The sequence below is a fragment of the Capra hircus genome, chromosome 4 (assembly GCF_001704415.2).
Source record: "Capra hircus breed San Clemente chromosome 4, ASM170441v1, whole genome shotgun sequence".
NCBI classification, from domain to species: domain Eukaryota; kingdom Metazoa; phylum Chordata; class Mammalia; order Artiodactyla; family Bovidae; genus Capra; species Capra hircus.
In genome coordinates this window covers 73554537-73581263 of record NC_030811.1, presented here as the reverse complement: position 1 = coordinate 73581263, position 26727 = coordinate 73554537, and the positions used below count along the sequence as shown (strand labels likewise).

The 26727-nt window shown below is 47.6% G+C and overlaps 1 protein-coding gene across 6 annotated transcripts in view; it reads right to left on the bottom strand.

Annotated features, from left to right (window-relative positions):
- ATXN7L1 (ataxin 7 like 1) overlaps window positions 1–26727 on the bottom strand; it is a 258517-nt gene that overhangs the window by 19061 nt on the left and 212729 nt on the right. For all 6 annotated transcript variants that reach the window (XM_018047236.1, XM_018047237.1, XM_018047238.1 and 3 more), the window contains 3 exons: window positions 10934–11217; window positions 7684–7766; window positions 6557–6813 (listed from right to left, as the gene is read on the bottom strand). In XM_018047236.1, coding sequence (XP_017902725.1) covers window positions 6557–6813; window positions 7684–7766; window positions 10934–11217 — 624 coding nt within the window. The remainder of the gene's footprint in view (window positions 1–6556; window positions 6814–7683; window positions 7767–10933; window positions 11218–26727) is intronic.

Below are 26727 nucleotides of genomic sequence, written 5' to 3'. Positions count from 1 at the left end.
CAAACCTGGGGTAAATGAAGATAAGGGAGGAAAAGAAAGAAAACTAAGAAGCCTATCTTCAGAGATATTAGAATGGCATCACTTCTGCAGAAGACAATGTCTTGTAGGATATTATAAGAAGCAATCAGATAAAGAGAATTGGCAGTCCAATGGAATCCACACGTAAGAACTTAATCCACAGTTAAGAATCCACACTTCCACTGCAGAGGGTAATGTTCCCCTAGGCAGGGAACTAGGGTCTTGCATGTCACATGGCGCCATCAAAAAAAGAAAGAAAAAGTAAAAATCAACCAGATCCTAAAACTTAACAAGTAAATCATAAATTATTTAATATACAGTTTTAAAAGTAAAGTAAAAAAGCCTTTTAGACAGTGAAAAAAAGTCTTTTAGACAGTGAAACAAGAGATTGAGAGACAATAGGAGAAAAGGGCAAGAGAATGAAATGATCAGAGCAAAAGGTCCAACACCTAACTAACAGAAGGTTAAAGAGAATAAAGCTAACAGTGAGAATAAAATTATTTAGGATGTAATAGAAAATATCCCAGAAATAGGTGTTTCCAGATTTAAAGGATCTACTGAGTACCCAGTACAATGAATGAAAAAAAGACCTGTATCAAGGGGGATCCCTGGGAACTTTCAGAGCCCCATGCTTCAGAAAGCAAAAATGGAATCAGCCAAAAGTCAATGGAAAAACTGCTCTCAAAATTCTGTAGGGAAATAGTTTTCAACCCATTTATATATTCAGGGAGATGATCAATTAAGTGTGAGAGTAGAATAAAAACATTTTCAGGTGTATAAGGATTCTAAAAATTGACTTCCCAGGTCCCTTTTCACAGGAAGCTAATGGAGAAAACCCTTCGTCAAATAAAGGAGCAAACCAAGAGAGGAGGCAGCAAGGGGCCCCGGGAAAAAGGTGCTCTAACACAGAGAGGGTAAAGTGAGCTCCAGGATGGCAGGAATTACTGTTTTTCACTCTCTTTTAGGACTACTTGGTTTTTGAACAACATGTCTATATTCAGTTCAGTTCAGTTGCTCAGTTGTGTCCGGCTCTTTTCAACTCCATGAACTGTAGCATGCCAGGCTTCCCTGTCCATCATCAGCTCTCAGAGCTTGCTCAAACTCATGTCCATCAAGTCGGTGATGCCATCCAACCATCTCATCCTCTGTGGTCCCCTTCTCCTCCTGCCTTCAATCTTTCCCAGCATCAGGGTCTTTCCAATGAGTCAGTTCTTTGCATCAGGTGGCCAAAGTATTGGAGTTTCAGCTTCAGCATCAGTCCTTCCAATGAATGTTCAGGACTGATTTCCTTTAGGATGGACTAGTTTAATCTTTGTGTACTCCAAGGGACTCTCAAGAGTCTTCTCCAACACCAAAAAATTAAGTTTCATTAAGGGAAAAAAAATCTGGGGGCTTTCGTGGTAGTCTATTTGTTAAGAATCCACCTACCAATGCAGGGGACACAGGTTTGATCCCTGGTCAGGGAAGATCCCACATGCCGAGGAGCAACTAAGCCCCTCAAGTCACAACTGCTGAACCCACATGCCGCAACTACTAAAGTTGTCATGCCTAGAGCCCATGCTCGGCAACAAGGGAAGCCCTGACTTGCTGTGATTACAGAAAGCCTTCTGGAAGCAACAAAGACCCAGCACAGCCAAAAATAAAATAAATAAAAATAAAAGAGTTAACAATTAAAAAATATATATATATTTCTAAAAAGAAAAAAAAAAACATTTTTAATGGTTGAAACACTCAATAGTAAGTTCCAGGACTTCCCTGGTGGTCCAGGAGTTAAACCTCCATGCTTGCACTGCAGGAAGCATGGGTTTGATCCTTGGTCAGGGAGCTAAGATCCCACATGCCAGGCAGCATGGCCAAAAAGGAAAAAAAAAAAAGTAAATTTCAGTTGCCAGACAAAAGAGAGGAGGCGAGGGAAGGAGAATCATAGAGATTCATGGAGCATGAAAACTGTGAGTTCCAGAGCAGAAGCAGCTCTGAGAGCAAAGACAGAAACATGAAGGAAGGATGCCAGGCATAGGCGTGCACGTGTACGAAGAAGGGGCTCTGAATCTTCTCCTTTCCAGGCCTGTGTCGCTCAGGGTGCGGGCACCCTCCCGGCAATGATGGAGTGGTGGATGCTTTCAAGACCTCCTTCCAGCTCTGACTGCTGCCCTCCAGGGTGGAACTTGGAGGGATGGAGTGTGCTGGAAGCAGCCTGTGTCTCTGAAAAGCCAAGGGTTGGTGAGGGTGACGGGGAACAGGGCCGCTGGCCATGAGAAAGGTGGGAAAAGTCTCCAAGTGTGTTAAACTGCTGTCCAACCTTTCTTCCTCCGCACTACATCACAGCTTCCCTCTCCACTTACCGGTCTAAAGACAGTGCATATGATGACGGTCCCTGTGCAATTCCCCTCAGGGAAACTTAAGTCCCCACCCCCACCACTCAGAGGAAGTGCGAGCATCAGTCGAGAGCTTTGGGGAAGAGCACAAAGGAAACTGAGTCCCTAGTGGTAAAGAATCAGCCTGACAATGTAGGAGACACAAGAGATGCAGGTTCGATACCTGGGTCAGGAAGATCCCCTGGAGTAGGAAATGGCAATTCATCCAGTATTCTTGCCTGGAAAATTCCGTGGACAGAGGAGCCTAGTGGGCTACAGTCCATAGGGTCCCAAAGAGTGCGGCACAGCTGAGCACACACACACATGTATGTGTAGGCCTGTCACGTGTATTTTCTCATCAGAACTACCCACTGCCTTAGGTGTGTGTAACTATGACCTACATTTCTCAGATGAGGACACTGGTTGCCAAGCTAATAAAAAGTGGAAATGAGACTGGTCTGTCTGCTTGACTTTAAAGCCCGAACTACTGAGAAATGGGTAGGAAAAGCCTAGGGACAAACCTAAGTCAAGGAGAGAAATGGTTTCCACTTTGGTGATTATACTATCAATGAGTCACGAACTGAAGTAGCTTTCACTGCAGACTCACCTCTGCCCCTTCTCGGGTTTCTAGGACCTTCTGCCTCTTTCCCCGCTGCCTTCGTCAGTCTGAGATTCATTGGTGTTTGCCATTTTATACTTTAGGGTGAGATGTGTGTTCATCTATGAGACAGAGGGGAAGGTGCCCAGACCTTGTCAGCATTGACCTCCACAGCTGACCTTTCCTCCCCTCCTGGGGGCCAGAGCCTGGCTTATTAGAGCCCAGCTCGACCCTCTGCACCTCCCTCTGCCTTTCCAAAGAGTCCTGATGGCTTTGGTTGGCCTGGTTATCCACAGCCCTTGGGGTCTGTGGGGAAAGCAAGGTGTTCCCTTTGAGTTGGGGGCAAGAAAGCAGAGCATATAGGCATGTTATCCAAAGGCCCCCAGGTTGAGGGACAGAGGCCAGGAGGATGGGTGAATGGAAACCAGGTCATACCTAGGCCTTCACTGGCTCCCACTGCTTTCCCACTGACTACCATGGCCCTTCCTACCAGCTACCGTCAACTGAGTGCTTATTATGAGCTTGATACTCTCACTTAATTTTCCTTAGCTCCATTTGACAGATGAGCAGTTTGAGGCCAGAGAGGCTGAGACATGACCATGTTCATTTAGTTAGCAGACAAGGAGTTGATCCTTGCACTATCCAATCCTATTCCAACCCTTGCTAGTTGACTTTTACTTTTCTCATCCTAGGCTCAAGTTCCTCTTTTAGAAACCCCTTACAAGAATGGGTTGCAATTCAAAAATATGAGAGCTGGAATATTTTCAAGGTTACCAAAATGATATTTAAGAAGTAAATGTTACATAGTTAGCATTTCCTACGAGAGAAATTCATAATTGGGAAGGGATTACCATAATTCTACTCACGAGTCATTCTTTCGGTCAATTCTAGATAATGGATGCAATCGAAATATCTATTATATCATCAGTATGAGGGAAATAATGGTTTTAAGTCTTATGTGAGTACATTAACTTCTGATCATGCCTTTTCGATCTCTGATAGCATGGGGTCTTGTCTGAACCTAAAACAATCGAAAGAGAACGTTATTTCCCACTAACTTTGGAACAGAGCTCACCCCTGAGTCTTCTGGAGCCTTGAAAAGCATCCTCAAAAACTATTCTCTTACCAACATTTAACATGCTCCTTGGCCTCCCCTTCCCTTTCAGAGACATTCTTTTTGCTGATTAACCTCACCCTCTCTCTTTCTTTTGTTTCCCTAAAAGAAAATAAACACCTGGCATTTCTCTATTGTCAAATATTCCCCTGAAAATTACAAAAAAGAAACAGAAAGAAGCAGTTCTTAAGGTCACCTGTTTTCATTTTTTAACGTCTGTTGCTGGTTTCACTGCTCAGCCAGGTACCACTGCTTGGGTATGAAGTGCTTGCACTGGTCAAAATCGATGGAGCAATGTATAATAAAAGAGAATTTTCTGGGGCTTCCCTGGTGGCTCAGTGGTAAAGAATCCACCTGCCAGTGCAGGAAACATGGGTTTGATCCCTGGTCCAGGAAGATCCCACATGCCACGGAGCAACTAAGTCTGTGTTCTGCAACTACTGAGCCTGTGCTCTAGAGCCTGGGAATTGCAACTACTGAAGCCCGCACACCCTACAGCCCGTGCTCCGCAATAAGGGAAGCCACCACGATGAGAACCCCACACGCCGCAACTAGACAGTAGCCTTCATTCACTACAACTAGAGAAAAGCCCGCGCAGCAATGGAGACCCAGCACAGCCAGAAATAAGTAAATAAAATAAATGCAAAGCAGGGTTCCCTGAAGTTCTTAGTGAATCCGAGGTGATCCCTTGGATGGGTAGTGGGTTCTGGATATGTGTGTGATGAAAGCAGGGCTGAGATGGCTTCAGGTGGAGGCAGGTTTGCTTTTATATCAGGTACCGTGAAAGGTTTTATGGGAATAAAATAGTTCCATTGCCACCACGAAGTATGAAAGCTAGTGTATACAGAACTGAAGCCTTGTCCCGAAGTTTGGAGCAGAACTGTCTCCTAGACTCTGAGGCAGGGGCAATCTCCTTCACCAACATCTCGCATTACCGTGAGAAGTCATTATAAAAGGATCTTGCAAAACGAGGGGCGGAAAGCAGAGTGGCAACTAAATAGATGATAATGGCTCGACATTGGTTATGATGATGGGGATGTGTGGGTGCAGACTCTGTCTGACTCCATCCCAAATATCTCCCAAATGTCTGAGGCTAAGGTTGGTGATTCCAGAGGAGGCCTCTGGCTGTCAAACTGGTCAGGTTTGCGCCAGAGTGGAAGGCACAAGACATCCTGGTAGGCTGGTAATAACTGTCATCAAATATTTGCTTTTACTTTAAAAATAAATTATATCCGCTTCTTCTATAACTCTATTCTCTTCATGCCTGCTTGCTGACTGGACAGCTACTCTTTGAGACTCACAGTGTGTGCATTAAAAATCATCAAAGGTTACCAGTATCTACACTTACATTGTATTATTAATGTTTCCCTTTTATGATGTTGTGGATATTTGAGTCTTATCTTCTGAACTCTAAGTTCTTGAAAAGCAAGATCTAGTTTCACTAATCTCTGTGCCCCTGCCTGAGAGTACCTAACATAGTACCTTGCTTATGGAGCAAGCACTCAAATATTTCTCAATGAGGGCTCCCAGTCTTGTCACCTGGAAATTGTCTGTGGCTCAATATAGTCGGTACTCCACTGCCTGTCAAAGCACACACGTGTGGATCTTAAATCACTCTAAATCCAAGTGGGTTTTTTTTCTTTTCTTTTTTTTTTTAAATTGAAGTATAGTTGACTTACAATGTTGTACCCACTGTTTTCTATTCTTTCATTTCCTCCTAGGACAACCAAATAAAATCTCAAAGAAGTGGCTGAGCTTTCTTGGTGTGAAGGGAAATTTAAGGACAGACAGCTCCATCACACCAAATTTCCCTCTACCCTGACTACTGGAGAGTTGTGGGGAAAATTCACAAAATACTGTAACAAATGGGCTCTGCTGCTGTGCTGACTACCCTCCCCTCCACAAGGCTTCCCTCTAATCTAAAAACCCAGGTGACCATGGGATTTCCCTGGTAATCCAGTGGTTAAAACTCTGTGCTTCTAATGCAGGGGGCACAGGTTCAATCCCTGGTCAGGGAACTAAGGTCCCACATGCTGCACAGTGTGGCCAACAGATAAATATTAAACAAAGTTACTTATTGAAAACAAAAAAAAACCAAAAAAAGCCAAACCAAACAAACCCCAACCAGGAAGTTGCCTGGGGCTGAGTGTCACTTTCAAGTATTTATTTACAGCTGACTCTTGCTCTGTGAAAACACATGCTGTAGGATTTGGGTCTGTTATGAGGTATGACAATGATGGCAACGATGACCACAGTGAGCACGACAATGGGGACAGCAATAAGATCCACCGGACACTACGTGGCAGACATGGACTGAGACCCTCACACCCATTCTCTCATTTCAAGTTCACAGCTGCCTCACTAGGCAGGACCATGATGACTCCCATTTCACAGGAGATCAGACCACACTCGAACCAGGCAGGCAGTCATTGACCGTGGACTCAAGGCTTCCATCGCCGAGGGGGGACTTACCTAGGAAGCACAGAGTTGGGTGGCCTGGATTTTGCAGGGGACGCGACTTTAGGTTCTGGGCCCGAGCTTCCTGAAGGTCCCGGCAGTGAGTCCTGCGCCGGCCCGGGGGGATTGGGAAGTACTTCCCTTGCCGAAGTCAGGAGATGCTCTTTATCTTTAACTTCTTTTTCCCGGGACTTGGCTTTGTGTTCCGCCAGGAGGAGGTCAAATTGCTTCTTCCGGCCTGGGACTGCCCTCCGATGGCTTAGTGAGTGAGTCTAAGGAGAAGAGAGATGGAAAGCACAGCCTCTTTGATCAGCACATAAACCTGCTTCCCCAGGCCCTCCATTTCAGAAACTGCAATTCATGGGAATTTAGAGGTGCTTGAAAAGTCAACTTCAAGGCAACAGCTCCTGTTCTGCGGCTGGGAAGAGGCAGAGACCACACAAAACGCAACCGTGCCCTACGCTCCTGGCGTTAAGGAGCCAAAGCTTCCTCCGAAAAATGGCCAAAGATGCCGAGCTTCAGCGCTGAACCCCTGAGGACCTCCCTGACGACAGGCACCGGTGAGGGCGCGCTGGCGTTAATCCAGGTGCAGGTGGGAGGCTCGCTTTGGCCCAGACACACAGAGACACCAAGCAGAGAGGGCCACGGCCTCCATCCCAAGAGGCACTAGCAGTTCAGTATGAAATACGGGGCTGGGGGCTACCCACGGGCGGCTGCTTCGGGTCAGCTGTCCCCTGGCCACCCCGGTGCGGCCGGATCAGGGGCGCGGCGGCTCGTCCTCCCCTCTGGGGCTGCCTTTCAGGGCGCTGCCGCCGCCGCCGCCGCTGCCGCGCTGCTCCTGCATACATTAAAACGTAGCAGGGTTTAGAACCGCCTGTGAGTGCCTATAAATACAATTTACTGTCTGGCCTCACAAGTAACAGGGGAAGCCTATTTTTTTTTTTTTTTTCCTTCTTAAAAAGCCAGCCAGCTTGAGGCAGGCACTCTGCTACCATGGAAGAGAAGAAAGCATTTCCCTTACAAAGAGCAGCTGGGGGTCGTGTCGAGGCTCCACACCCTGCCGTGTGCAGAGAGTGGCATGCAAACATTTCGACAAAGGCCCCAGCCAGAGCAGGAAGTATTTTTTATGGAAAGAGAAATACCTTGCAGGTGAGGGATCTTGTGCAAGGTTTCTTTGTCTCGGGATCCAATACTCCACAGTGTTTATTTGGGTCAAATTCTCTCTCTGGTTTAAGAAACAAACAAAAAATATAAGAAAAAAGGAGACTAAATAGGATTTGGCATTAAGACTACATTTGAAAAAAAAATGCACATTTGCACCAACAAGTGAGACATTGTCAGGCAATCTGTTTTTTTTTTTTTTTTTTTTCCCCTCCAACCGGCTGCTAAAACGCTTCCAGAACCGCTGGGGGAAGATGGCGCTTCTCTCTGAACCCAAGAGTTCCCACGTCCAGCTTTGGTGGGGATGTGGTAGGGATGGGAATGCACAAGGGGAGAGGGTGGGTGGGCAGCAGAGGGGAAGGAGCCACGTGGTTCTCAGGCTTTATTTCACTCCAAACATGCTGGCTGCAGAGCCACTGGAAGGCCCTGGGGCCACATTCTCCCCTGGGGTAGCTCCAGGAATACATCACTCTCCCCACACTGCCCTGCTTTCCTAATAGTTCGAGCCATTTGAGTGGGAAATTATTCCTTGACGTGTCAGTGTGACCTGCCTCTCTCATGCTTTGGAAAGTCGTCAGCATAAGGCCTTCCATGCAGCCTTGCTGCCTGGATTTCCCTGATTCAGGAACATGTAGACAGGGGCAGGTGTGGGATTTACATTGAGGCTGAACCTGCAGGTGTAGAGAGGGCAGGGCCTGCTGGCCTTACAGTTGCTCTGGCCCTGGCCTGGAGCCTGGTGCTCCAGAAGGGAATGAGCTGGGCAACTGGTCCCCTTGGCACAAAGGATGGTTGAGGGAAGCAGGCTTTCCCCAGCTCCTGCCTTCCCACTAGAGTCCTGATGGCCCCTGTCGAGGTGACTTCTAGGGAACCTACTCTTTTTATGCTCATTTTGGCTCCTTCTTCCTTCTGGGCTACAAAAATGTTCTCCTCTCCTAGAAAATGGAGGGTTGTGAGACAACCTCTTAAAGACACTGCAAGCTTTATAGTTCCACCTCTTGATGGCCTGTGCCATTTCTGGAAGACAACCAGCAAACACCTGAGTCCTGCAGGGCAGAAATGACACGGTTCTTCTGGGCATTCACAGAGATGGGCAGCAGTGCAGGTGGGTGGGGAGGTGGATGGGCGGGTAGAGGGGTATGTATAAACTTGGTGGCATGTCTCCTTCAGGGCCTCCAATGGCTGGAAGCTATAAAGAGGTTACCTTGCCTGAAAAACTGTCTGAACTTGCTGGAGTAAAATCTGACCATAAAAAATGAATGCATTCTATTTTTAAAAGAAGGTTTGGGAGCTGTAGGATGGTTGCAACAGTGGTGATGATGATGTTTGCAATAAAACCATTCTCATATCCAAGACAGATTTCCTGCTTGGCTATCAAAAGGCATCTTGCCCCTTTCTTTTGCTTTTGTCTTCTTTTCTTAAGCTTCATTTTTTAAGAAGAGAAAACTGTTAGGCCTGGAGATGTTTGCTTCTTATGAGCCCTCTCTGCCCACCGAGGAGGGTCTGGGCGCCAGGCCCCAGGCCGCCTGGTGCGAGTTCCTTCCCTTGGGCCTGGTGGAGTCAGCCCTGTGCCCAGATCCACACCAGCACTCGTGTTGGCCTGGAACTGAACAGGTTGTTTGGCTGGGGGCAGGAGCTGGCTGCCAAATGTGAAAGCGAGAGAGAAATAAGCAAAAGACCCAATGAGACAAAACCACCAAAAAATGCAAAACCAACAAACACACACAAAAAATCCCCAAACAACTTCAGATTAAGGTGCTGGCTGAAAGCCACAGTCATGCTTCTGCCAGGACGAGGGAGCCCAGCCTCACTGCGCCCAGACAGATCCAGCAGCTCGTTCAGGGATGTTACCGCCTCTGCAGAGTGACAGTGACCTTTCTCTGCAGGAAGAGAGCTGGGTGCAAGGGGCTCTGTCCACACAGAGAGGCCCCCACCCTCAAAGACAGTGCCAGGCTCTGCCTTTCTTGTGGGACAGTGGGTGATCAGGGCATGGAGAGATTTTCAGGGTAATATAACTGTGTCATTTGAATGCTTTGGGCGCAAGGTACTTTTCAGACCCAAACTTTTTAAAAGTTACAGACATAAAAGAAAACCTGAAATACGGATAAATACAAAGTAAAAAATAAAAATGACCCACAATTCTTGGGGGCACTTAGGAATTATGTTCATGCCAGGGGACACAGCTTCTCTCTCACAGGGCAGTTTTCTCTGTATGGTGGACCCTTGAATAACTTGGGTTTGGACTGTGCACGGATATTTTTCAGTAGTATATACTGCAGTACTACACGACTGGAGGTTGGTTGAACCTGTGAATACAGAGGAACCACATACACAGAAGACCTACTAGAAATCATATGGGGATTTTCAACTGCATGGAGGGCTGGCACCCCTAATCCCTGCGTTGTTCAAGGGTCAACTATATTTTTCTTTCTTCTGGTTAACATCTAATAAATGGCCAGGGTGTGTGAAGAAGTTATAAAATTTATAGCTTTTCTTGATCTTTTGGAGAAAGTAAAACTGCCAGATTTCCTTTCACAACAAACCCAAAGCAAATACCATCCACTTGGAGGACCCAAGGGCCAACCACTGACTTAAGGACTGGCCATGTGCACCTTTCTGGGTACCTCCAGAGTGCCCTCTCTGACAACCAAGTAGATTGCAGAGAGACCCCTCAGCATCCATCTGCTATGCCAGTCTAAGTGTTCCCAAGTGGGAATTCCAGTCTGCTTATGTGGGAAAGGGATCTGTAGCCCCAGACCACAGAATGAACCTGGAAACCAGTGAGACCAAAGGATGGAGATGGGCAGACAGCACCAATGTGACTGCCCCAAGCCTGCCCTGAGCTACCGGGAGATATCACAGTGGGCTGTCCAAGTCTGCAGCCCTGAGACTTTTCAGAATCTAGGGGCGATTTATCCTGTCAGAGCAAGGACAAAGCCCTCCGAATCCACAGAGTGCTGTGGGGGTGCAGAGCTCCCTGCCTTGGGAAAACCAGGATAACTCCTACTAAGTGCTGAGCTAACTCAGCCCAGCCATCATCAATCTAGCCTGGGATTAAGAGAATCAGTTCTCCTCTGCATTTTGAGATGGGAGTTCCTGTTTGTAGGTAAACTCCGTGTTCCCCTTAAAATGAAACAGACCTGCTCAATTATAAGATCACATCACTCCCTAGTTCTGGACGCAACTCAGCTGTAGTCTGATCATGAGCCAGACTCAAAGAACACAGACACGTACCTGAAAGTCTCCTGTAAGGCTTGTTGTTGTTTTTGGTGCCGTTTTGGTGTTTCTTGTCTATGGTGGTAGACAAAATTCCTTTGCCATTTAAGATCTTCTCTGGGGAAGGTGGCACTGACTTGGACATCAAGACCGGCTTAATGACAGGTGGGGTGGAGACGGCAGAGGATGAGGTGGAGCAGGAGGGGACCGCAGGAGTGGCTGTAGAGTTCATTTTGACATTGGCACCATCTGCCTTCACTAGGTTAGGAATTTTCTCTAAACTGACTACGGGAACCGGAACACTGAAAAATAAATGAACAAACACACACACAATTGCCTTCTTTGATACATCTGGTCTGCTGAGAAGATATCCCTGCTTATCGTTATCAGGACACTTCCTTATCACTTATTTATACTCCTCCTATAAGCGAGCAGCAGGATTCCAGTTTTGATGGGAGAGAGATACATGCCTCAGAAAAGACCGACGGCGATGTGAAGTTGGCATGGTGCCAGGGATGGCATCAGTGCTGACTGATTACCTCCTGGATCAGTTGTCCCCATAGATCCTGTCGCTCCCCCATTCCTCAGTCCCCTTTGTCAGCAGTCTCCAAGACAGCACCTTGGGCAGAACAGGGTGCCTGCTGTGAAGCTCAAGAAGCAGTACAGTCTGTCCCTGAAGACAGTGTGCCATGGAGCCGCGTGCTGAATCACGCCCCCTCCCCCGCTGCTCGGCTAGTCTCCCACCCAGGCGACCGGGCCTGACATCTGCTCAGCTCGGAGTGCTGACAGGCTCACAGTACATGGAGGCAGGGCTGTGGGCCAGCGGGCCATGCTCTGTGCTGTCAGAGGACTCCTGGATCACTCATGTCCCAGGGATGGGCTGCCATGGAACATTATCTAATATTCCATTTTAGGCAGCTAGTTATGTAAATAGGCAATTCTCAAGGCTGGCAGGTGAGAGGATGAATTTTAAGAAGACAGAGCACAAAGGTATATGTTTGCTCTTTAGAATCTGTCACTCTAGCCCTGCTTCCCTGCCATTTCTCCTGTAATGGATATGCATTTGATTTCTGTGCATTTCACGCTGGAAGACCCTGTGTCTAGGGGGTGGTGGAGGACTCCATCTCCGGGTCTGAAAGGATGAGACGAGATGAGTAAGCTTTGCTTTGGTTCTTGAACTAGATTCCCTTTCCTCCTTGCAGGAGGGTGGAATGCAAACACTTCAGCACCCTCAAGTCGTCTCTGAGCTGAGAGTGTAGCCGACTTAGCTCTCTGAATGCCAAATGGGCTAAACTAGGGCTCAGACATGCCTGCAGACAATGAAGGGCATGAAAGACATGCCGGTTTTGCAGGGGAGGAGTTTTATCTGTCCTCACGGCTGGCTGGTTCTCCCTTCTCCAAGATGCATTCACAGATCATTTCTTTGATCAATTTGTTAATGAAATTATTTCAGCAACCCCCTCAGCCCTTGTTGTTGTTGCTAGCCCTTGCCCCTTTCCTGACTTTGAAACAGGATCCTGGATGTTATTTATAGGCCTTTGCCAGTGAGAAGGCACTCAGTGGTGGAGCACACTGCCCCCAAACCTCAGACTTCACCCCAAGACCACGTGGTTTCGTGGCCTGGGGAAGCATGGGGTGGGACCTCAAGCCCCACGTAAGGGGAAACTGCAACAGCAGTTTTAAGTAAGATACCAAGTTACTGACAGTTCTGACTTTGATCAGTGTCTCAATCACTGAGATAAAGCTACACTGCCACAACTTTCTAGTTAATGGCAATTCTCAAAGCACTCATCCTATGGCTGAAGAACAGCACAAGAAGCCCTTGAAAAGTCAACACACTAAGAAGCTGCAAAAGAGATTGCCTGGTGAAATTAGGGTTGCACCTGACTTCTTCTAAATTGTAAAATACGCAATGCTATGGGATACTAAATTCTTCCAGGCTCGTTCCTTCAAAGGTACAAATTACAGAAAGCAAGGTGGTGAAGAGGAATTTGTACACCATGTTCTAAGCAGCATTATTCACAACGGCCAAAAGGTGGAAGCAACCTTAATGTCCACTGATGGATGAATGGATAAACAAAATGTGGTAGATACATAGAGCGGAATGCTATTCAGCCTTAGAAAGGAAGGAAATTCTGACACGTGGGTGAAGGTTGATGACATTATGCTAAATGAAATAAGCAAGTCAAAAAGATTACTAACTCCATGATTCCAACTGTACAAGGCGCCTAGAGCTCAGGTTCATGGAGACTGAAAGTAGGATGGTAGTTGCAGGGGAGCTGTTGTTTAGTGGGTATTAAGTGGCAGTTCTGCAAGCCTTTTTATACTTAACACCCCTGAACTATACATTAAACATGGTTAAGATGGGAAATTTTGTTATGTGTGTTTCACCAAAGTTTAAAAAATTTTAAATGCACAAACTGGGGGAAAAAAATCCCACAAATTATAAGACGCATGTAGCTTATTCTCCAATATCCTAATTTTAAAAAAATATAAGAACCTGCTTAAAAAGCTCTTGTTGCTTTATTTGTCACCCTTGTTCTAACCTGTTGACTTCTACTTCTTTAGAAACAAAGGGAAGCTTCAAGTGTAGACATGCACACATGGACACGTAGCCAGGTGAGAAGATTCTCTAGCACGTGAGTGGCCTCCTCCCGTATACTTCCCTGTGAAGCCAAGGGAGCTCAGGAAAGGAAATGAAGACCTTCACGTTTCAGATCCACTCTTGTCTCGGGATGGGTCTAAGTGACATGCTGAGTACTCACGAGCTTAACAGAATGAGATGATATCAGGATAGGATGATCCAGAGCAACTGTACCAACCGAAATAAACATAAAAATGGAGTCAACTGGTCCTCAGATGCTCATAGCACAGTCTGCGTTTCTTCCCTGAAGTCGCCGTCTAGCTCCAGTGAGCCCCATAAGGCAGCCACGTGAGCACAAGTGCACCAGGTCGAGCCACTGGAACAATGCCAGGCCGGCAAATGTGTGTGACTGATCTCCTAATTTGAGATTTTCTCTACTACGTGATGGAGAAGGCAATGGCACCCCACTCCAGTACTCTTGCCTGGAAAATCCCATGGACGGAGGAGCCTGGTGGGCAGCCCATGGGGTTGTGAAGAGTCAGATACAATTGAGTGACTTCACTTTCACTTTTCACTTTCATGCATTGGAGAAGGAAATGGCAACCCACTCCAGTGTTCTTGCCTGGAGAATCACAGGGATGGCAGAGCCCAGTGGGCTGCCGTCTATGGGGTCACACAGAGTCCGACACGACTGAAGCAACTTAGCAGCAGCAGCAGCAGCAGCCACTATGTGAGCGTGGTCCACTCACACCCTCTACTGCCAGCACTTCCAGAACTCCAGCTGGACTTCAACCCCAGTGCCCAGAGACAGGATGTGAAACTAACACCCATCAGTAAAAAGAAGGGAAGGCTGATATGCGGTCCTCTGGGATTGGAATGGGGAGATGTTAGTGAAGAAAATCTGATCAAGAATGTTTCAAAGAGCTCTAAAGACCAGATGAGTCAGTAAGGAACAGAGCCACGAAGTAAATACCCCTGAAGTCATGTAAGTTGCCACTTGGCAGCAGAAAGAGAAGGGAGATTGAGTTGATGGGATAGGAACGCCAAGGTTGTCCACTAGCAAATGGAGAAGGGCTATAGACAGAGAGGAGAGCCTGAGGACCATCCCTGATCCTTTTCTCTGTATCATCCCTTCTTTCCCCAAAGGCTCTGAGCTTTCCCTTCAAGGCAACCTGCTTCTTGTCTGAGCTGAGATGGTACTTCTGCTGGGAATTAAGAGAAGTCTGGGAGACAGTCAGCTCAGTGATGATGGGAAGGGTCGAATACATCCTCCGAGGAAATGAGAGAGCAAAAAGAGAGAGAGAAGTACAGATCCTTCCTAGTTAACCTTACCAGTCTCATCCCAGCATAAATGCCAGCCATCAGTCCAGCCACTCAGTCTCCTTTCTTCAGTCCTATTGGCAACAGCTCCCAGATCCCAAATGGATGAACAAAGAGGGAAATGATTGCAAGGTGGTAGCTCACAATTTTGAAAACCAACTCCAAAGTTTCCATCTTTTCTCAGTCCTGGCTAACATAAGACTCTATAGAGAGCCCCAGGTCCTGTTTCATATACATACAGACCCCTGCCTGTGTGAGGAGGGCAACTGTCTGGGCACTGTCATCTCAGGACTATCTTCTCCTTTCTCTCACTGTCCCCTTTTCCTCACTCCCCTCACTCCTTTGCCATCACCTCTCCCAGGCAATAAACACAGTGTTCCAGCCCTAGGCAACAGACCCTGAATAACAGGTTCACTTTTTTTTCACCTGGAAAGAAGTCAAAAGATTCTGATCCCTGCTGTCACAGTTTGGGCATCTCTTCCCTTTTCTGTGTCAAATCATAGGCTCTCCAACACCTTTGTGCTAGGAGTTAGGTGGGGTGGAGGGTTGGCAATACCCAGATGACTGACTAAGCAACTTATCAGTCTGCTTGCTTGGCTCTCCCTAAGGTTAACCAAAGCCCCTCAAGTTCCTTCCCTTTCAGTCTTAAGGTGTGCACTTACACACTTCCCCAGGTCTCACAATCAGGTACATTTATCAGTTCACTATGTCCTTTCTTTGAGGAGCAATGTTTGAAAGGGAAGGACGAGTCCCCGTTCTTTCCCTGCTGCTTTCATAATGCCTGTTTTGTTCGCTTGGGATGAACTCTTTCAGGGAACTCAGGGCTGCAGCTGGTCCCCCTGCTGTGTCTACTACTACTGGGAGCGCTTATCTCCTTGTTATCTTGGCATCTCTGTCTCAGCTCCCTAGAAGGGATCCCATAGTCATGAACAGTCCTCCCTTACCTTCCTTGCTGGCTCTACCCGTGCTGATTCAGCTGCCTGTGTCTTCTTCCTGGGTACGTGGCCTGTCTAATTTACCTTTCTGGACCAAGGAGGGTCCTCTGACTTTAAGAAAAATGGTTCTCCTGGCCCTGAGTAGATTCCTCTCCCTGCCCAGCGATGTCTGCAAAAGAGCAGAGGTGGAGAATCTTCTCATGCCATTTCAAGGGCCACCAGCGTATCACAGGGCCAGCTGCTCTCCTGCCAGCTCTGCTTTCTTGGTAATCATGATTTATCCTTTCATCAACAGATAAGCCTTGTAAGAATGGTTTAGAAAATCTTTAGGCCTGCAGAAATCATTGCCAGCCCTGCTCCACTTAGCAGCACAGGGGAAAGGTGGATTTGACAGGCAGGAGCCTGAGGACATAGGGTATTTGTGCTGTGGGTTACATGTCTGATGAGAGCTTCTCACCAGTCCTTCAACAAAGACCCATGAACCTGTGCTTCTGGCCTGGCAGAATTCTGAGGATCTCTGATTTACTGGCCAGTCCTTGAAAGGGTCATCTCACCCAGCCTCTTGTCTTCCAAGCAGGGACGGTAGGTAAGTCATCCCCAGTCAAGAGGAAGTGAAGTGAAATCGCTTAGTCGTGTCCGACTCTTTGCGACCCCATAGACTGTAGCCTATCAGGCTCCTCCGTCCATGGGATTTTCCAGGCAAGAATGCTGGAGTGGATTGCCATTTCCTTCTCCAGGGGATCTTCCCAACCCAGGAATCGAACCCGGGTCTCCCGCATTGTAGGCAGACGCTTTACCGTCTGAGCCACCAGGAACTAACCCTATTTCAAAAGGTCTGCAGAGAAGGAATTCTATTTGGTTCTCTTGGATGCATTTTGGGGGTTGCTATCAGGACATGATGTCATATTTAGATTTTTTAAATTGAAGAAATAGGTGGGACATTTTTGAAGTCTGAAAGTCAGGCAATCACTAAGAATCAGCCTACATAACAGAGCTATAAAGTCTTGCCGTGGTATAACAGACACAGGAGGAGCTAAATAAACCCTGGTGCATGAATACATAGTATTTTTTTTCAATCTGGAAAAAGACTGGGAAAACTTTCAGAAAGCCAATTTGTAAATACCTTAAGCAAAAAAGAAAACAGGGTAGTCAATTACAGAGCACAGGATATAAGGAAATCTACCAGATTAATTTAATATTATTTGGTGGCTGAGTGTCAAGGCCTGGTGGGCAGAGAGGAAGCACCAGGTATAATTTCTCCTGGCCTCTGCAGTTTTGGAGACCCTCGCACATAACACACCCTCCGTAAGCTAGAAAAATGTGGTCAGACCACACAGCTGTTGGGGATGAGGGACCCTAGCAGCCGAGGTGAAAAAATATTGGTTAGTAAGATTTTGTGCTGGGGCAGAACAGAACCTAGTGGAACTCAGAGGCACCCACTGCTGGCCAAGAAGATTAAAACGTCTTCCTCAAGTGACTTGGGTGATGGGCCGAGACCTTGTCCATCAGTTGAGGACAGAGCAGATTAGTCGTTGGGAAGAATGATGTGGGATTTTCCCTTAGGAGGTGGGGAGAAATGAACAAGCTGACTTTGACAAATTGTAAATGTGGCCAGAGGCAAGTGAGATCAAATCAGGGAGGACAAGTAGGGCTGAACTGGGCATCTGTGCCTTATCACCATTCTAATCAAGTCACAGAACGTGGAGGGTGTTGCAAGAGAGTTTAGAATAATGGTTAGGAACACAGGCTTTGAAATCAGACAAACCTAGATATGAATCCTGCTTTTTCTATTGCTAGATGAATTCTGGTGGGAAAGCCATCTGAATTCTGTGGGCATTAGAAGAAGGGTAGCGGCCTGGAAAGCTGGCTTTTGCACCTCCTTGCCACCTCATTGGGACATCCTCGAGGGCAATGCCCAGTCAGGTATATGAGGCTGCCCTGCCTGGTTCATCTCAAAACCTCACTACTCAAGCATCTGAATGCAGAGTTCCAAAGAATAGCAAGAAGAGATGAGGAAGCCTTCTTCAGCGATCAATGCAAAGAAATAGAGGAAAACAAGAGAATGGGAAAGACTAGAGATCTCTTCAAGAAAATTAAAGATACCAAGGGAACATTTCATGCAAAGATGGGCTCGATAAAGGACAGAAATGGTCTGGACCTAACAGAAGCAGAAGATATTAAGGAGAGGTGGTAAGAATACACAGAAGAAGTGTACAAAAAAGATCTTCAGGACCTGGATAATCACGATGGTGTGATCACTCATCGAGAGCCAGACATCCTGGAATGTGAAGTCAAGTGGGCCTTAGAAAGCATCACTGCAAACAAAGCTAGTGAAGGTGATGGAATTCCAGTGGAGCTATTTCAAATCCTGAAAGATGATGCTGTGAAAGTGCTGCACTCAACATGCCAGCAAATTTGGAAAACTCAGCAGTGGCCACAGGACTGGAAAATGTCAGTTTTCATTCCAATCCCAAAGAAAGGCAATGCCAAAGAATGCTCAAACTACCTCACAATTGCATTCATCTCACATGCTAGTAAAGTAATGCTCAAAATTCTCCAAGCCAGGCTTTAGCAATAAGTGAACCGTGAACTTCCTGATGTTCAAGCTGGTTTTAGAAAAGGCAGAGGAACCAGAGATCAAATTGCCAACATCCGCTGGATTATGGAAAAAGCAAGAGAGTTCCAGAAAAACATCAATTTCTGCTTTATTGACTATGCCAAAGCCTTTGACTGTGTGGATCACAATAAACTGTGGAAAATTCTGAAAGAGATGGGGAATACCAGACCACCTGACCTGCCTCTTGAGTAATCTGTATGCAGGTCAGGAAGCAGCAGTTAGAACTGGACATGGAAGAACAGACTGGTTCCAAATAGGAAAAGGAGTACATCAAGGCTGTATATTGTCACCCTGCTTATTTAACTTCTATGCAGAGTACATCATGAGAAACGCTGGACTGGAAGAAACACAAGCTGGAATCAAGATTGCTGGGAGAAATGCTTCCCTGGTGGCTCAAAGGTTAAAGCGTCTGCTTCCAATGTGGGAGATCCGGCTTCGATCCCTGGGTTGGGAAGATCCCCTGGAGAAGGAAATGGTAACCCACCCCAGTATTCTTGCCTGGAGAATCCCATGGACGGAGAAGCCTGGTAGGCTATAGTCCACGGGGTTGCAAAGAGTCGGACACTACTGAGTGACTTCACTATCAGATATGCAGAAGACCACCCTTATGGCAGAAAGTGAAGAGGAACTCAAAAGCCTCTTGATGAAAGTGAAAGAGGAGAGTGAAAAAGTTGGGTTAAAGCTCAACATTCAGAAAACGAAGATCATGGCATCCGGTCCCATCACTTCATGGGAAATAGATGGGGAAACAGTGGAAACAGTGTCAGATTTTATTTTGGGGGGCTCCAAAATCACTGCAGATGGTGACTGCAGCCATGAAGTTAAAAGACGCTTACTCCTTGGAAAAAAGTTATGACCAACCTAGATAACATATTCAAAAGCGGAGACATTACTTTGCTGACTAAGATCCGTCCAGTCAAGGCTATGGTTTTTCCTGTAGTCATGTATGGATGTGAGAGTTGGACTGTGAAGAAAGCTGAGCACTGAAGAATTGATGCTTTTGAACTGTGGTGTTGGAGGAGACTCTTGAGAGTCCCTTGGACTGCAAGGAGATCCAACCAGTCCATTCTGAAGATCAACCCTGGGATTTCTTTGGAAGGAATGATGCTAAAGCTGAAACTCCAGTACTTTGGCCACCTCATGCGAAGAGTTGACTCATTGGAAAAGACTCTGATGCTGGGAGGGATTGGGGGCAGGAGGAGAAGGGGACGACAGAAGATGAGATGGCTGGATGGCATCACCGACTTGATGGACGTGAATCTGAGTGAACTCCGGGAGCTGGTGATGGACAGGGAGGCCTGGTGTGCTGCGATTCATGGGGTCGCAAAGAGTCGGACACGACTGAGCGACTGAACTGAACTGAACTGAACTCAGGCCTCAGTCTCCTTATCAGTAAAATGAAGATCATGATAGATATCTGAAGCGATTAACTGAGATAATATGTATCAAGTTCCTAGCTTAGTCCCTGGGCACATAGTTGACCCTCAATAAACTGAGGCTAAAACAAGAAGGAGAGACACCACCCCCACGGACCCTGATGCTTCTGGGGTAGATGTCTGTGTGCAAGTCATTGTCACCGTCAGAAATTTTTGTCCTCTTTGAGTCTTCTGGTCCCACAATGGAGAGGGGGGGTGGATGAGGAGGAGGAGAAGGCAGGAAAAGAAGTTGAGTGGGAGCAACTGGCCCTCCATATTCACCCAGAGTGGAGGACAATTTCCTGGCGGTGGCAAAGGGAAAAGACAGAGCTGAGTGAGAAGCCTTTACAGACTTGATCCCTTTCCAGGAGCCCTTGGTCCTGCTTTGCAATCCCACCTACTTTCTCCAACCCAGTCTCCTAGGTACTGCCCAAGCCTGGACTAGTGGTAAAAGTTCCCACATGGATACATATTCTACAAGAGTGAGAGGAACTCCAGTCTCCTCTCATATGAACATGTTGTCTTCTGCAACCCTGAAGTGTGTGAGGCGGTGGGGATCTCTGTGATGGCCCTAAAATTTCCTCCTCCGGAAGAACTGCATGTGCCCCTTTCTAGGCTGCTCCAGATTCCCTAGAAGCAAGAAGTCCCAGCATCAGCCTCTGTTAGTGTCTCTGGCACTTCTGTTAAGCAGGGGTTCCCAAGGCAAGGAGCTTAGGAGGTAGTCTCCAGACCCAATGAGAGATCAACAGGCACTTAATGTGCTGACATTCCTGGGGAGTCATGATGCTCCAAGATCATGGGAAAAATCAGCAATCAGAGGAAAGAGGAAGATAACAAAGGGAAAACAGAGTCCTGGCAAAGCTGGACAGGCTGTCTCCGGAGTGCACTGGAGACTGGCCTGCCTGCAGGGGTGCTGCCTCGGGTGATAAGTCCCAGAGAAATTTAAGACAAGCCCAGATCAAACAACCATACCTGCTCAGTGCCTTTCCTGCTATATACGAGAATGAGGAGCCTCACAATGAAAATGAGTACCTAGTGAAATTCACAGCAAGGCATGGACGGTATCAAGGGCCTTTGAGGGCAGGATCTGAGATGGAAGAGATCAGGAATCAGGAGGATTCTGGAGGGAGCACTACTGCAGGGCGGAATGGAGCCCCCAGAGCAGCCAGGCTTTGCTCAGGAGTGGCCAGTGGGCGCGCTTCCGCCTGCAGCCGCCAGAGGTCACCAGCTCCCGCTGCTGGAGCTAAAAGCCGTCCAGCCTGCCCCTGCCGGGCCTTCCACAGACAGCACACCACCACGGTCACGGCCTGGCTCAAGCCCTGCGGCCAACACTGACTTGGAGAGACAGGGCTTTCAAAGAACATCTTCCGTGCCCTTGCCAGGGAAGGAGGGGAGCAGGGACCAGGGCCCAGGCCCCCAGCCTTTGCTTTCAGGAAGCTTGCTCTGAGCATAGCATCCCTGGCTACTGTCAGCGCTCCAGCCTCTGCTCCCAGCTTCCTTCGCAGCGGCACTTCCCCAGGAAGCGTCTTTCCTATTCCTCCTTCTCCGTGTTGGAATCCAGCACTGGGCAGGCAGTCCCATACCAAACCACCTCCATCCAGAACGGCAAGCACATTTTGTTTAAACCTTCAAGAGTTGAGTCTTCACACTGATCTATAGCAAACTCAGGAGATGCTTTGTCCCCGATTAAATACAGTTTGTGTTTTTAAAAAATTCTACGCTATCAACATCTCCTTTCTACGTTACTTCAATGTCCTCACTGTCCTCACTGCTTGCCAGAATCTGGATCAAAATCCTATCATCAGACCTTCCATCTAGCCGCTCCCTGTGCTCAAGTTGTCTCCACCAGTGCAAATCCGACCCTGCTATCCTGCTGCTTAGAGGGCTCTGAGGGCTACCCACTGCCCAGCGGACCAAGTCCACCCTCACAGCTGGCCCCACACGGCTCCCGCCCTCGGCACCTTCTCCCACAGCCTCCAGGAGCTCTGCTCCTTGAACACCGTGTGCGTCTGCCTGGCTCTGGGCCTTGCGGCGGGTGGGCGGTTCCTTCTGCTGCTGGGCCCGCCTTCCTCCTCGGGGTGAACACGCCCCCACCTGCCTTCCTCCGGTTGTCGGGTCCTCTCCTCTCAGCGCTGGCTCTGCCTTCCTTGGTGTTTCTGCCATACTTATCACATCAAAGAGCAAGGTTTTAGTTCTATGACCCTGAGACCTGGCCAGACCATGAGCTACCTGAGGACAGGGACTTGAACCAAATGTATTCATCACTCCAGTTATCCCAGATATATATATATATATACACTATTTAGCACTTGGCCCAATCAGTGTTTGATGAATGGGCCAATCTTTGCAACGAAAGTTAAATCATATAACACAACACAACGCGGACCAGCTCTACACCAGTACAAATGCTTCAGGAAAGGACCAGCCTCCAGCTGCTTCTATTCTTGGTAGAGGAGCCACTGAGATGACAAAGATGGGGGGGGGGTGCTGACCTCCCCCCATCCCTTACACACAGCACCTCACTCACCCTTGCCATGCACACACTGAGCACTGCTAGGCGCTGGGTGGTAGGCTGTGCCCACGCACGGGAGGTCATGTTTCGTCCTCACCCACAGTTTATAGATGAGGAACCTAAGGCTTAGAAAGGTTGGCCCAGGACACTAATTCAGCAAAGTGAAGGGTAGCAAGGGGGCTTGACTTCAGGGTGCTCTAAGAGCAGGGCTCTTTAGCATAGCTCCAGCTCCACCGCTGTCCAGCTCTGTGTGCGTCATCTCAGGCCCAACTCTTCATTACCTTGGACTTCTGTTTCCTCATCTCATCACCGAGCAGCCTTGAGGCTCAAAACGGAGTAGCACAAAGGCACGAATGCCCATGAAGGCATCTAAAACTGACAATGTCCTCTGCAGATGCGAAGGCCCACGGTTACTAGCCTTCTTGGCTCAGCCTCTCCCCCCTCCACCCCCACAACATATCATTTCTTTACCCTCCCCAGTTGTCCTAGAGCATATTTTCCTCCTTAGATTCTAATCCCTATTAACATTTATTCATTTATTTTTGGCCACACTGCATGGCATGCAGGATCTTAGTTCCCTAAGGATTGAACCCTCATCCCCTGCAGTGAAAGCACCAAGTCTTAACCACTGGATTGCCAGAGAAATCCCATCTAGCCCCTAATTTTGAGCACTTCTGTAACTCGACAAGATAAGCTGAATTTACACCCAAGGGGCTGTCCATTGTTCTTCTGAAACTGAGGGAACAGGCAGCACTTAGATGGTTAATTTTCAGATGCCTCCCTGTCCTGGCAGAGATATTATACCCTCTGGACATATTATGCATCTTTTAACCTGCCCCTCCTTCCATCCTCATACCCACTTGCCCTTTCTCTTTCTACTCTTTCTTCTGTGGCTCATCACAGTAACCTGCATCAACTTCTTTAGGCCACCTGCTTTCTGCCCCTCATCCTCTGCCTCACTCCTTCTTGCGTGACACCCACACCTGCACCACTAGGGGCAAAAACTGGCCTCCAATGTCCCCCCCAACCCATCTCTTGTGCGAGGGGCTGAATTTGTAAGCAGGAGTCCAGGGAGGGACTTCTGTGGAACACCATGCCACGTCTTCACTTCCCTCTGATCAGGGTGTTCTTTCTAACATCCTGGGACATGACATGCAGGGGTTGTGTTGTTGGTATGACTGTAATTGTCGCCTCTAACTTAAAAGAAATTACCTTTCCCTTCTTGCCAGAGCACATAGGGTTTTTCTTTTTTATCACTTAGGACCTAGTTCTCCATTCCTAACTCTAATAATCGTAACAGGGAAAAAGAATTCCACAGTGGCACACGGCACCCTGATTTCTCTTCAAGAACTCAAAAGATCATTATTTATACTTGCTGTTTCCTTTAGCATCAGAAAAGTCTCTGTGAGGAAAAAGAAGACAAAGGAGCAGTTCTAGTTTCACAGACTCCTTCATTCGCTCACTCATATATCACATATTCATTTATGAAACATCTGCTGGATGCCAGATTCCATGTTAAAAAATGGGGATGCAGCATGCGGCAAAGGAGCACTGCTGCTGCTGCCGCTGCTGAGTCGCTTCAGTCGTGTCCGACTCTGTGCGACCCCAGAGACGGCAGCCCACCAGGCTCCCCCGTCCCTGGGATTCTCCAGGCAAGAACACTGGAGTGGGCTGCCATTTCCTTCTCCAGCGCATGAAAGTAAAAAGTGAAAGTGAAGTCGCTCAGTCGTGTCCGACTCTTAGCGACCCCATGGACTGCAACCTACCAGGCTCCTCCGTCCATGGGATTTTCCAGGCAAGAGTACTGGAGTGGGGTGCCATTGGCTTCTCCAAAAGGAGCACTAGGAGTCCTTAAAGATGCAAATAAGTACCATGTATGATGGTAGCTCTTATATTGGCAAATTGAGTGTTAATGAGAGCTTAGAAGAAGGAGCATCTCAATCTGTATAAGAAGTCCGGGAAGGCTTCATGGAGGAAGCAATACTCATGCAGGGATTTTAAGCATATGTAGGGACAGGCATCACAGACTTAACAGACATGAGTTTGAGCAAACTCTGGGACATGGTGAAGGACAGAAAAGCCTGGTGTGCTGCATGCAGTCCATGGGGTTCCAAAGAGACCAACACGACTTAGCAACTGAACAACAAAAAGGGACAGGCAAGGAGGCTGCTGCTGCTATTAGGCGAAACAGCACATGCTAACAGATGGAGGCATGCTGAGGAGCTTCAGTGAGATTGCAACACCTGGAATATGAAACAAAGGGGTTAAAACACTGGCAGTAGCAGTTAGACAAGTGGGGAAATGCCAGACCATGTATCTACCTCCAAAGGGGTTAAACTTCTGCGGTCAAACACCCGAGAGCCATTGAAGAGTTCTGAGCAGGGCAGGGCCACTGCAAGAATCAGGCTGTAGGATCTGGGGTGGTCAGAGGAGTCAGGTCACCTGGAGGGCCTGCAGTCCTCTGAGTCTCTAGAATTCTCCAGCCTCAGACAAATCCTGAGATGACTCCCTACGTCCTGTGGGAGCTATCAGTACTGAGCTATGGTCTTGCCCCTAGTTCACACCAATGCCAAGCAAGAGCAATAATCCAGCCGCCTTTCTCCCAGGGTGCCTGGCAGAGCCTCTCAGTTATCACTTCCTGCTCCACAGAGCTTCCACAGTGCTCCTAGCCCGCAGCCCTCACTGCCCAGGAGGACACGCCTCCCATCCTAAGCACCCACAGGAGCCCTGCCTCCTTGAGGAGGGAGGCCTTCCCCCACCCGCTGCCAGGCACATGCAGAGAAACCGAAAGCCTGCTGATTTTTCTTTTGCTCTGGCTCATTTTCCTTCTGGAGCAGCAGGCTCATCTCCTGCATTTTTAATAGCTGAGCACATTTAGCATTCAGCACACATGAGTGGGTTGATAAGGCCCAAAGAGAAGGCAACAAGCCATGCAGGGGAGGAAAACCTCCTCCCTGCTCCCACCCACATCAGTGGCTTTGCAAATTTGCGCTTCCCCGTCGGCCCATCAAGCTGGACCACGGAGGCTGAAGTGGCAGCAGGTGGAAAAGTCAGACACAAGAAGCTGGTCCCCTGGCAGAACACAGGCATAAGAGCCAACTAGTCAGAATTCCCTCTTAACTTCCACCTGGGAACAAAACCCCTTTACTCACTTTCCTCCACCTTTATGGGCTCTGTGGACTTCAGGCAGGATATTCTCTGGCCTCTGGATTCCCCAGGGGTGGTCCCCACTGGTGAACTAGAGGAGAGGGGCTCTGAGAGCCTGGGTGCTGGGCAAATCCTGAGTGCTGCGGGCAGAGGGAACAAAGCTGATAGCTCAGGGATGCCCCGTGTCCTCCTCTCTTCTAATGCAGTTACTTTTTAACCTCTTCAGGCACAGAAGGGAGAAAACAACAAGCCCATGGACCATTTAATCTTATGTGAGATGGCAGGAGGTGGGCCTGAACTTAGGAGTGGTGTTGTATGGCCAGATAAGTGAATTTGAGCTACTTGGAAAAGGGCGTCCCTAACCTGCTGTTAACCTCATCTAAACGCCGCGGCCCCCACCTGCAGGCACAGCTTACACTTTGGCCTTTCGATGCAGAGCTCCTGGAAGCAGGGAACAGAGCTCAGGCAGGGGATTCTCTGCATGACCAAACTGGGTCCTCCGGCTCTGGTCCCACGACACCCCCAGGAGCAGCAGGTGAATATGAGAAAGCAGGAGGGCTCCTTCCATCTGGGAATTTAGCAACTCCTGTCAGGAAGCATAACATTAAAGAGATCGGAGGAGTCACCCTCACACACCTGTAAATCAAAGAACCAGAGGGACCCACCCAGGGTCACCTGGCCCAGGTGTCCAGGTCTGTGCTATCTGATAGAGCACTTAAGATGAACTAGAGGGCAGGGGCTTAAGATGTGGCTGAGGATCTGATGTTAACTTTTATTTAACGTTAATTCACAATTTAAAAATAGGTACTTGATTCAGTTATTAGAAAATGTTGTAATTATATTTTGGAACAACTTGGGTACACAAATCTATTTGATAATCACTGTCTATTAAAATGCAATCTAAATATGGAACAAGTTTTTCCAATGAAATTTTAGTGTACAAATTGAGATATGCTCTAAGTGTAAAACACACACAGGGTTTTGAAGATTTTGGAAAAAAAAAATGAACTCTCTCACTGATTATATATTGACAATACTGTGGTTATATTAGGTTTAATAAAACATTGTTCAAAATTAATTTCACTTATTTCTTGTCACTTTTTTTCAGCATGGATACTAGAAAATTTCAAATTACATGTGTGGTACACATTATACATGATTGGATAGTGCCATTCTAGACAATTCTAGATAAAGGGTTAACTGTCTCCAGGAATGGAAATCTTATGATCCTTTCCAATGGTCAGATCCATTTCATTCAGTTCAACAAATATTTACTGACAAG